This window comes from Rhinolophus sinicus, chromosome 1 (assembly GCF_057876585.1).
Source record: "Rhinolophus sinicus isolate RSI-liver-muscle chromosome 1, RSI-T2T, whole genome shotgun sequence".
Classification (NCBI taxonomy): Eukaryota; Metazoa; Chordata; class Mammalia; order Chiroptera; family Rhinolophidae; genus Rhinolophus; species Rhinolophus sinicus.
In genome coordinates this window covers 26444787-26456519 of record NC_142501.1, presented here as the reverse complement: position 1 = coordinate 26456519, position 11733 = coordinate 26444787, and the positions used below count along the sequence as shown (strand labels likewise).

At 39.1% G+C, this 11733-nt stretch overlaps 1 protein-coding gene across 2 annotated transcripts; it reads right to left on the bottom strand.

The window, feature by feature from the left end:
• Nucleotides 1-1744: 1744 nt before the first annotated feature.
• On the bottom strand, nt 1745-7647 carry C3AR1 (complement C3a receptor 1). Of its 2 annotated transcripts, none has more exons than XM_074326073.2 (2): nt 7452-7588; nt 1745-3317 (listed from the first exon to the last, which is right to left on the bottom strand). In XM_074326073.2, exon 2 carries the CDS (start codon nt 3305-3307, stop codon nt 1868-1870), a length of 1440 nt encoding a protein of 479 aa, XP_074182174.2. In that variant the 5' UTR covers nt 3308-3317; nt 7452-7588; the 3' UTR covers nt 1745-1867. The 2 variants fall into 2 exon arrangements, with proteins under 2 accessions (XP_074182174.2, XP_019569065.2); XM_019713506.3 differs by having other exon boundaries at nt 1747-3317; nt 7509-7647.
• Nucleotides 7648-11733: the final 4086 nt, after the last annotated feature.

Genomic DNA, 11733 nt, shown 5'->3' with positions numbered 1-11733 from the left:
TTTTGCTGCATATTTAGATATGATGATATATTCTGTCAATTAAAAGGATCCATGAATCTCTCAGCCTTGCAAGGAACAACAAAAATCAAAGCATTTATTTGCATCAAATATATAAGTGGATTAAACTGGAAGTTAACATTGCAAATTTACAACATATCAGACATTATTACCTTACAAGTGAAAGAATTCTTAGTTATTTGAAATTGACTCTATAGCACTTTAAAAGAGTTTTGTAGTTCAGACCCTCACCTCAATCACTGCAAGTTTAAAACTTCTCATTTTCGGTTTTTAGTTAAAGCATTGTATTCAGCTTAGATGAAGCTATGTTGTAGTACAAGCAAACCTGAAATTTTAGAGGTTTAACACATAAAGTTTTATATACAGAGAAAATGAGAAGGTGATAGGGAGTTGAACAATGCTTTTATAAAATGAAAGGATAGAAGGAAAGCTATATATGTGGTTGGAATGGGTAGAAAAAGTGGAAGAAAATGAGTGGTCATTAACTAATGGTTAATGAATATTGGGAAGCTGAATAAACAAAAATATGAATGGATAAAATTCATCTTTCAAAATAAGTCATTTTATCATGTCTACAAAAACTATCAGCATAAGCACATGACTTTGAAATACAGTAAATATCAGAAGAAACATCTAAAATTGTTGTATGGGTTATCTCAGAAAATAGGAGGGAGTGGTTGGGCAGAATGGGGCAGGAAACTTCTTATATTTCACCATAAACCTTGAATTATCTTTAAACTATGGGCATGTATTACTTCGGTAAAGATAAAGATGAATTTTAAAAACCTAAAGATGTATCTGCTAATTTTAATGTGAAAGATACTCATTTATAGTCATGTTTTCATAAGTTTGATAGTGTCCCTGGAGGGTACTCAGTCATTTTTCAGTGATTTGAAACTTTTGAAATTCGTGGTTAGGAGAGGTACAAAGTCTAATGTGGAGGAAGACAGAGGCAGGGAAGGAATGAGAGAATTAAGGAGTTTAAGACAAGAAGTGGAAAGTAGATGGCTCTATCAATAGGCAGAATAAACAGAGACAAGAGAACTCCCCAAACGGCAGCTTACAATACCAGTTCGTGAGTAAGTTTTTAGATGCTCTAGTAGTCTGTCTTTACAAGAGATGCTTATTTAGTTGTATGAATGGAATCTTGGAATTCCTATGTCCTGTATCCATGAGTATTCCAAATGGGAAGCATCTGGCACGGTACTCTGCTCCAGAATCAGTCTCATCAATCCTTGTTTTCATAAACATTTTCTTCTTGCACTTTCTTTTTATTTAAAACCATCCCGAATACCACCAACAGCACAACAAGAAAGCCATAGAATAAATGGTCATCTTTCACTCAGAAAAAGGAGAAATGATTTTAGAATGAATCTGGAAGGGAATTTAGATACACTCAACAGAAAATTTAATGATGGAAACATTTTATAATAGACTAGATTCTCATTTATCTCGGGTGGCTTAGTTTGGGATAGAAATAGACTAATGTTTACAATGACTCTCAAATTTAGCATTCATTAGAAATAGAGCTTTTGGGGTGGCCCAGATGGCTCAGTTGGTTAGAGCGTGAGCTCTGAACAATAGGGTTGCCGGTTTGATTCCCACATGGGCCAGCGAGCTGCGCCCTCCACAACTAGATTGAAGGACAACGACTTGAGTTGGAGCTAATGGGCCCTGGAAAAACACACTTCCCCAATATTCATATATATATATATATATATATATATATATATATATATATATATATATATATATATATATATATATAAAGAAAAAATAAATAGAGCTTTTAACAACTCTGGGGCAGGGCATGTTACACTGGGTGAATACCTAAGAAGTTCTGCTTGGTTCATTGCTCCATATTTTCACACAGCTCTACTACCGTTTGTTTCTGAAAAGACTTTGGCGTATAGCTGGTGGAATGTGTGAGATCCTCACTGAAAGCTGCCTCCAGAATGCCCTGCATGGACTGCCTTGCTTTCTTCCTAAAACCTTTCCCCATGAAGGCATAGAGGAAGGGATTGAAGCAACTATTGGCAGATGCTAGAGCAAGGGCCACATGGTCCCAGGAGAGCAGAGCTTCCCCAAAGGTAGTTTCTGGGTCAATAAACAATAAGAGGACTCCAAAAATGTGGTATGGCGCCCAGCAGACAAGGAAGACAACCACCACCACCATGGCCATTCGGAAGGTTTTGCTCCGAGACTTGGTGAAGCGGCTTCGCCGCACTCGGAAGAAAATGAGGCTATAACAGGTCACCATGACAATAAATGGCAATAGGAAACCCACCACTAACCTAGTGATGGTTATTATCACCAAGGGTGTTGGAACTTGATTGTCATATGCAAACTGACCTAAATAATCATCCTGCAAATCTTGTGATAGTTCAGTCATGTATAAGGAATTGCTAGAGGAACTAGAGAAAAACTCTAAATCAGTAGCGATGAAAGCGTCAGAGTTATCTAGTGGGTTAATTTTGTGACCTTCAGTGGGAAACCCACTTGCGATTGTAGGTAAGACCTCACCATCAGGTTTAAATAAATTATAATATGGATGTTGAGTAGATAATCTAGCTGAATCCCCAGGGAGTGAATCTCCAGAAGGTCTTTGAAATGTTTGAGAATGAAGAACATTTGTTTGTAAAGAGAAATAATCTAACCTATCATCCATTTCTCCAGGCAGCTGAACAGTGGAGTTGTCAAGAGACCCGTTTTCCAGTAGACCAAAAGTGAAGTCTGAATAATCTAACAAACTGTTGAGACCAAAATTGTAGCCACACATATTATGATTGTCCAAGGTGTATGTTTCCCGGTATATGAACACAGGTATACACATTATAAAAGCCATCACCCAGATACATCCACAGATAGCAAAAGCTCTTCTTACAGTGCGGTGATTCTGGCACCAGATTGGCTTGAGTACCAAAAGACAGCGGTCCAGACTAATGGCAGTCAGCAGGAAGACACTGGCAAACATGTTGAGGACAATGATGGAGGGAATGAGCTTGCATAGGAGCCAACCATAAGGCCAGTGTCCTCGGAGAGCCAAGTGAACCAGGGAGAACGGCAAGGAGAGGCAACAGAGAAAGTCCGCCAGTGTGAGATGGAGAAACCAAACTGTGTTCACCGTCCACTGCATCTTTAGGCCAGCCACCCACAGCACCAGCATATTGCCTGGCAATCCTAGTAAGAAAGTGAGGCTGAGAATGATCATGGAGAGAATTACTTGGGGTTCATTCCAGGGCTGTGAGGGTAAGTCAGTTGAATTGGTCTCAGCTGAGAAAGACTCCATGGCTAAACTTCTGCAAAAAGATGAACAAAAATGTTTAAAAAAACATTATCTTTAAAAAAAAAAAGAGTATTATTAGAATTCTAACCTTCCCACCTAATGATGTATTACCAGAACCACAAAGGTTCTCACACTGTTTTAGTTTTTATTCCTTGGCTTCACATTGGATCACACAAAAACATTCTCTGATAGACCATTTAAAATGTACTGTGTCAATTGAAGTATGTATCAAAATAATAACCTCACTTAGAAGTCCATATCAACGTAAATTTCTTTTCCTTGAGCTTTTAAGCTCTCATTCTCCACTGGTTTCTTTCCTTACCTAATGTCCCCTATTAACAAACAAACAAATGACACTGATGGACAAACAATAACTTCTAGACCAGAGGTTCCCAACTTGACATCCATGAAAGGGCTTTGGGAAGCTTCATCACCACCTCAAATGATATGGATAATTTTAACTTTATATATTTTCATTTCTTTGAGGGCAGAAGGTCCATCCATTTCCCTCACCAGATTTTCAAAGGACTCACCACCACCGAATAAGGTGCCCTAGACTGACTTATGTCTTTTAGATACAACCTCAGCTTTTCCTTTTGCTACCCAGTTTCTAAAGAGTTGTTTACCCTCTTGTTATTGATTTCCTCATTACCCATCATTTCTTTCTTGTTTATTTGTTTTTATGATTATAGCGGAAATGATAGCTTTATTATACAGAAGCAGAAAATATGCATAAAAAATTGGAAAATATAGACAAGCAAAAATAAGAAAATAAAAGTTTTATATACCATCAGTCATTAATTACTACTTTAACACCTTAATTTAGAAACTTCTGAATCATTTTATATGTGTGTATACATACACATGTATATATGTATGTATATTTTTTGCTAAGCAAATTTTAACAAAATTAGATCATACCGTGCATATTGGTTTTTAAAAAAATTTTTAATTGTTGTAAAATATACGTAAAATTTATCATCAACCGTTTTTAAGTGTACAGTTCGGTAGTGTTAAATATATTTACATTATTGTGCAATCTCCAGAAATTTTCACCTTGTAAAACTGAAACTCTTCCTATTAGACAACAACTGCTCACTTCCTTTTCCCCCAGCCCCTGGCAATCACCATTCTACTTTCTGTTTCTATGCCATAGACTATGATAAAAATAGAATCATACAGCATTCATCTTTTTGTGACTGGCTTATAGCACTGAACATAATGTCCTCAAGGTTCATTCATGTTGCAGCTTGTGTCAGAATTTCTGTCCTTATTAAGGCTGAATAATATTCCATTATGTGGATAGACCTCATTTGTTATCTCTTCGTCTGTGGATGGACATTTGAGTTGCTTCTACCTTTTAGCTTTTGTGAATAATGCTCTCGCTATGAATGTGGGTTTAAATGCATATTGTTTTATAAACTGCTTTCTTTTTTCAGTTACCAGTTTTCACATTATACAATAAGATTGTACCTTAAGGAATACTCGATCTTTATTCAATTTTTTCCAACTGTCCCAAAACTATCTTTTATAGCTAATTTGCCCACAATTATATCCAATCTAGGATCACACTTACATCAGGATGTTATGTTTCTTAAGTGTCTTAAGTTAGTCTAGTTTCTCTTTTTCAAGGATATTGGCTTGTTTTGGAGTCTCTTGTTCTTACCACTCACTTCTTAACACTGTGCAATTTGTCTTCTGCCCCCATTGCTCCACTAAAATTACCTCTAAATAATAAATTCAAGCATCCTTTTCTCTGTCGCCATCTTCCACAATATAATACATATCATGTGATACACTGACTCCTCAACATTCTCTTCTCTTAGCCTGTGATGTTACCTTCCCCCAATTCTGAACACTCCTACAAATGTACTCTATTTCATAGCTTTATGAACAACTCACTATTCCAAGTTAATGCCATTTTCTGTTCTATGGCTAATGCTGTTTGCTTCTCTCTGCAATTATGTCCTTCACCTTAACTTCCCCTTTCCTCCATTTCTAATCTCGCCCTGTTAAAATCCTAGCTCTTCAAGATCAAGTTCAAATATTATATTTTCCTTGAAACTTCCTCTAATAATCCCAACCAGAAATTAGTTCTTCAGCTTCGAATTATTTTCTTTTTGTGCGTGTGGTTTGAACCTCTTTTCATATTATGCAATGACACATTTTATCTTATAGTTATTATGGTGGCAGTTTTATTTATCATACTGGCCTTAAATTTAATGATGATAAAAATGAATCTTGTTACTAAATGCTTGTTCCACAGAATTTAGCACAATGCCTATATGACATAAAGATTAAATATTACTTATATGTATGGAGGCTCATTTTGGGGGTTTACTTTTTTTCTTTCTCAACTAAATCCCCCCCGCCCCATTTTCCCCCTCTTTCGCCTCCCCCCACCCCCACTCCGGTTCAAGCCGATTGTTTCTCAGTCTAGTTGTGTAGGACACAGCTCCCTGGCCCATGCTGGTGTTATGAGCCTTGTGCTCCCCCATATCCACGGCTGAGGCAGCCAGTCGCTGGTCAGCGGTTGGCCGCTCATGGCAGGCAGCTCACGGCAATTCTCGCCAGCTGCCGGCCGCTCACGCTGGCTGCTGGCTACTCACGCTGGCCACTGGCCACTCATGGCAGCACACGGTAGCCCACGGCAGCACACAGCAGCCCACGGCAGCACACGGCAGCTGGCCGCTCTAACTTCCGTTTTGTTTTCTGCTTCCCAATTCTTACTGGCTGTAACAGCATTTTATGTTTCCTTTTATAAAGGCCCCAAAATATTTTTGTGACTGGAAAATAGTTCTGCTGAGTTAACCAAATGTTGTTGTAGGGTCCTAATTAGCAAAAGTTAAAATAACTAAGTCAGCAAAATAATAAAAAGAAGTGATTATTATCTTTCCTGTTGCCTCACATACTCAAATATTCAAGTCCTGTCAGGGTTCCTTCCTTCCCTGTTTTGCATGGCAGCACCCCTGATCCACTGTTCTATTCCAACACACATATTCATGCATAGATCCATAAAATGTTCAGAAAAGGATAGTCATAGGGTCTTAGGGCCAAAAGGAAACTTAGCAATCACTTCTCCTTGTCTCTACTTTCATTTTGCAGTTTTGACACTGATACTCAGAAAATTAGGTGACTTTTACTATACAACTAAGAGGGTTCTCAGATTTTAGGTCCCATGTGTGTCAGACCAATTTCTTTTTACCACAAAGAATCACGTAACTTAGAAGCCTGTGGTATTGCTAACAAGGGGAAGGGTATCGAGAGCTGCACAAATTGAAATATCAAAGACTGAAGTAACATTCCGATGTAAAGAAATTGGGTCATCCGGTATGAGTTATTTTAAATATCACATATTATCTGTCTTGAAATGAAAGTATATATAAATCAGAATCTTAAAGTCTTTCAGAACAAGATCACTTTTCACATTTATCCTAGGGTTTTGATTGAAAAATTCCTCTACATTTAACATTAGTAGAGAATTTTCTTTTATTTTAGTTTTTAATACTGAATTGACTGGCAGTAACTAATAAGATAAATAAAATACTGAAACTAAAATTCAATTATTGTAGGGAAAAAAAAGTGGATTCCAGAATCAAATACTAATGATAGGATGACAGAGTAAGTATCAAGAAGGAATACGTAAAAGAATATAAGAAAAAGAGAGGGGGGTGCCTGGATGTCTCAGTTGGTTAGAGCTCAAGCTCTTAGCAACAAGGTTGCCGGTTCAATTCCCACATGGGATGGTGGGCTGCGCCCTCCGCAACTGGATTGAAGGACAATGACTTGACTTGGAGCTGATGGGTCCTGGAAAAACACATTGTTCCCCAATACTCCTCAATAAAAATTTAAAAAAAAAGAAAAAGAGAGGGAAATACAATGAGGAAAAAAACATATATAAAAAGAAAAAATAGACAATTGGGGAAAACTGGAATCAAAGGTCAGACAGAGAAACAGCCAATTTAACGGGGGGGGGGGGCAATGACATAAAAAAATCACTATTAGTTCTAGAACGAAAATATGAAGAGCAAGGATAATTAAATGTGGAATGTTTAGAAAAAGAAAGGTGCACACGGGGAAAACAAAAGAAGTATAAGTTGGAGAAGGAATAAGGAGAAATAGAAGATAATGACCTTCCAACCATTACCTATAATGAGCAAAACAAGCGAGGCACAAGTTACCAGCTGGATCCAGGATTCCTTACCAAAAAGCTGAGACAGTAGCTGAAGGCTTCAGCATAGATCTGGGGGCCTCCCCGAGTCCTGTATGATCTTCACACTTAACCACAGTCAAGTATGGTTGGAAAACTTGTTTAGGAAATTTGCTGAGCTCTTCCTCTTTCCTCTCTCTCTCTTCATCTGTGTTGATAAATTGAACCTCACTCTTTTGACTACCATTTGACTTCACAGGAAGAGGTCAAAGTGAGTCACTTTACAGATAAGTAAAGGAAAAAAAGAGAAGTGGGAGGGTATAATTCTCGGACATTTTCTTCAGGACGGAGCATAGTTAGAAAGAGTACTTCTGTACATAAGCTACGCACTTCATTGATGTTTGCTTTTGTTTTTGTTTTAGAAATACACCACAGTCACCTATGGTATGTGTGGGTGGGGATGGGGAGTAGTTGGGAGGAATGACCTGCACAGCCCCATGTAATAAATCTCAAATAATATCACTTACATGCTTAATACAAGGTCGGACAATTAAGTTCACGAATTCATCCTAGAAAAAGTGCTACATACCTCAATGCTGAATATCACTGTGGTCACCCTCGAAGTACTCGCCTTGGGAAGCTATGTCCTGAACATCATAAAAATGTTTTCCTTTCAATATTTCCTTTATCTTCTGGTAAAGAAAGAAGTCATTGGGGGCCAGATCAGGTGAACAGAGAGGGTGTTCCAGTACAGCTATTTGTTTACTGGTTAAAAACTCCCTCACAGACAGTGCCGTTGAGCTGTGCATTGTCGTGACACAACAGTCATTAATTGTTGGTAAAAAGTTCAGGTCCTCTAACTTTTTCATGCAGCCTTTTCAGCACTTCCAAATAGCACATTTGGTTAACTGTCCGTTTGGTACAAATTTATAATGAATAATCTCTCTGATATCAAAAAAGGTTAGTAACATCATCGCAACAAGTTTGTGAACTTAATTGTGTGACCTTGTATTTTACTTTATTGCATTGTATTTAGTTTTTTTTGTGGGAGGGAAGGGGAACAGGACTTTATTAGGGAATAGTGTGTACTTCCAGGACTTTTTTCCAAGTCAAGTTGTTGTCCTTCCGATCTTAGTTGTGGAGGGCGCAGCTCAGCTCCAGGTCCAGGTGCGGTTGTTAGTTGCAGGGGGTGCAGCCCACCATCCCTTGTGGGAGTCGAACTGGCAACCTTGTGGTTGAGAGCCTGTGCTCCAACCAACTGAGCCATCTGGCACTGGCCCATGTGGGAATCGAACCGGCAGCCTTTGGCGTTAGGAGCATGGAGCTCCAACTGCCTGAGCCACCGGACTGGCCCAGACCTCGTATTTTAAAAGTAAAAGAAAAAAAACTACAGCAATAGGATAAACATTAAAACTATTAAAATAAAACAGAGAGAGAGAGCTTGAAAGGGGAATCATTTAGCTTTTGGTTCCTACAACTCCAGACAGCTCTATAATAGAGATGATCTCCTACCATGTTTCCCTGAAAATAAGACCTAGTCGGACCATCAGCTCTAATGCATCTTTTGGGGCAAAAATTAACATAAAATCCGGTCTTACATAAGACCGGATCTTATATTATAGTAAAATAAGACCGGGTCTTATATTAATTTTTGCTCCAAAAGACTCATTAGAGCTGATGGTCCGGCTAGATCTTATTTTCGGAGAAACACAGTAGTATAGAAATGGTGGGTGTGGCCATGGCAGCTGTGGGCTCTAGCAGAATTACTGGTTCCAGTAGCAACCATGGACCTGTGACTTCCTAGATTCCTGCTAAGCAGCAGCAAGAGCGCCCAGTCTCCAAGCCAAGTACACACTTATTCATTCTAGGTAACAGCCTTTTCCACTTTTGTCTTCCAATTTTCGGAAAGCAGCTTCTTGCAGTTATGTCATCTTCTCCCCATTTATTTCTCCAGTCCTTCCAATACTTTTGTAAACAAATCCTTGTATTAAATACCCTATATGAAGTACATACAATGGTTTCTGTTTCCTGGCTGGGCAATGACTAATTCAGAAAATATTCACTGTACCTATTCCATAGGATTGTTAAGAGTAAATGAATTAATACATGCAACATGCAAAGCATTTAAAACAGTGCTAGCATATAAGTACTCGGTAAATGTTAGCAATTATGTCAAGAAAACTAATGTGGCTTCCAGTTGTCTATAAGATTAAAACCAGTCTCCCATCTTGAACATGTATCAAATGACCTACAAAATGTTCCCTTCCTAGTGTTAAGTCACATGCTTTCTGTCAAATCAAATCCCAACCATGTCTCTCAAGCATGTGGATTAGATGTACTTTCTGCTCCCTTCCGTATAACTGCCTAATTAATTATGCACAGTTACAATAAAACCAAGTAGGAACACAAATTGAAGAACACAAAAGTTGCCCACAAATTAAAGAAATTCAGTTGAAAAGTGTATATATATATATATATATAAAGTGGTTAATCCCATCATAATAACAAATATCTAATGCACTCATGCTTGGCTTTTGAAGAAATCAACCTAATTTAGCAAGAAAAATAGGTCAAATCTGAGTGGTTTAAAGAAAATTTAACAAACTTTGTTTATTCTATTTTATTCGTTGGTTATTAATTTTCTATTACAGTATGCATCTAGGACTGCTAAAGAAGGGAGAGTGAAGGGGAAGTACACTGAGTTTAACACATTTTGTGACTTTAGTTCCATGAAAATGAAAGTGGACAAGGCACACGGCATCAATTTGTGTTTATCTAATCTAATGAGAAAACATAGGAACTTTTGGGGGCGGGGCACGGAATTCAGGACTATTAAGGGGGTGCATGGCTCTCATAAATTTTGTAGATCTAGATAAACTTTTGAGTAAATTTTGATTGATTTTCTTTTTTTTTTTAGGTTTGCTATCCTATTTGTGCATTATTTGGAAAATGTCTTCTTTAGTTTCTTTCTCTTTCGCCTTTCTTTACCGGTTTCATTTCCACTAGAATGCATGCAAAAGAAGGTGGTGTTACAAATATACTGGGTTAGAAAACCACTCACTATTTCTCTCTCTGTAGGGAAATACCCAGTTCTTCATCTCCTGTGTGTCGCCTTTACTTTCACACAGCTGACACCATTTCTGACACTTTGGTAACCAAATGGGTGGGACCTGGCACTATCTCTAACTGCACATAGTGTCAGATCCCACAGGTTACAGGCTCAGTACTACAAGCTTGTCCCCCACTTCAGATGCCAATCTCAACTAGTACGTCCCTAGGTTACCCCAACTTCTGCTGACTTGGCTACAGATCAGAGGTTTCCAAGACTTTCTCCTCTTTGGATTTGATTATTTGCTAGAGCAGCTCACATAACTCAGGGAAACACTTACATTTACCAGATTATTAAAGGAGATGATAAAGGATACAGGTAAACAGCCAGATGAAGAGGTATGTAGGGTGAGGTCTGGAAGGGTCCTGAGTGCAGGAGCTTCTGTACCTTTGGAGTTGGGTTTGCATCACCCTCCGAGTGTGAATGTGTCCCCCTTACCTGGTCCCCGGAAGCTCTCCAAAATTTTGAGGTTTTATGGAGACTTTATTAGGTAGTTGTGGTTGATTATTAACTCCATTTTTAGCCTCTTTTCCTTCTTAAGAGTATTAGGGGATGGGGGCTGAAAATTCCAGGTATCTAATCATGGATTGGTCTTTCTGGTGACTAGTCCTCATCCAGGAGCCATCCAGGAGCCCAATCAGAATTGTCTCATTAGAATAAAAGACACTGGGCCGGCCCGGTGGCTCAGGTGGTTGGAGGACCGTGTTCCCAACGCTAAGGTCGCCAGTTGGATTCCCACATGAGCCAGTCAGCTGCGCTCTCTAGAGCTAAGATTGTGAACAACAGCTCTCCCTGGAGCTGGGCTACCATGACCAGCCAGAGGTTGGAGAGAGCTGCCGTGGGCTGCTGAGTGCTGCCACAGGCTGCCGTGTGCTGCCATGGGCTACCGTATGCCGCCATGAGAAACCGGTGGCCAGCGTGAGTGGCTGGCAGCCAGTGGCCAACCAACAACTGGCGACCAACTGCCTCAGCTAGGGGAGTGCAAGGCTCATAATACCAGCATGGGCCAGGGCACTGTGTCCTGCACAACTAGACTGAGAAACAACGGCTTGAACCAGAGTGGGGTGGGGAGGCGGAAGAAAGGGGGTGGCAAGAATAAAATACACTTTTGGGTCAAAAAAGGGACCATGCACTAAACCTGATAAGCTCAAGGGAGGCCAGCATGACAGG

What these genes read in the sequence shown, in the direction of transcription:
- C3AR1 (XM_019713506.3), bottom strand. Translation starts at nt 3,307, where the DNA reads ATGGAGTCTTTCTCAGCTGAGACCAATTCAACTGACTTACCCTCACAG.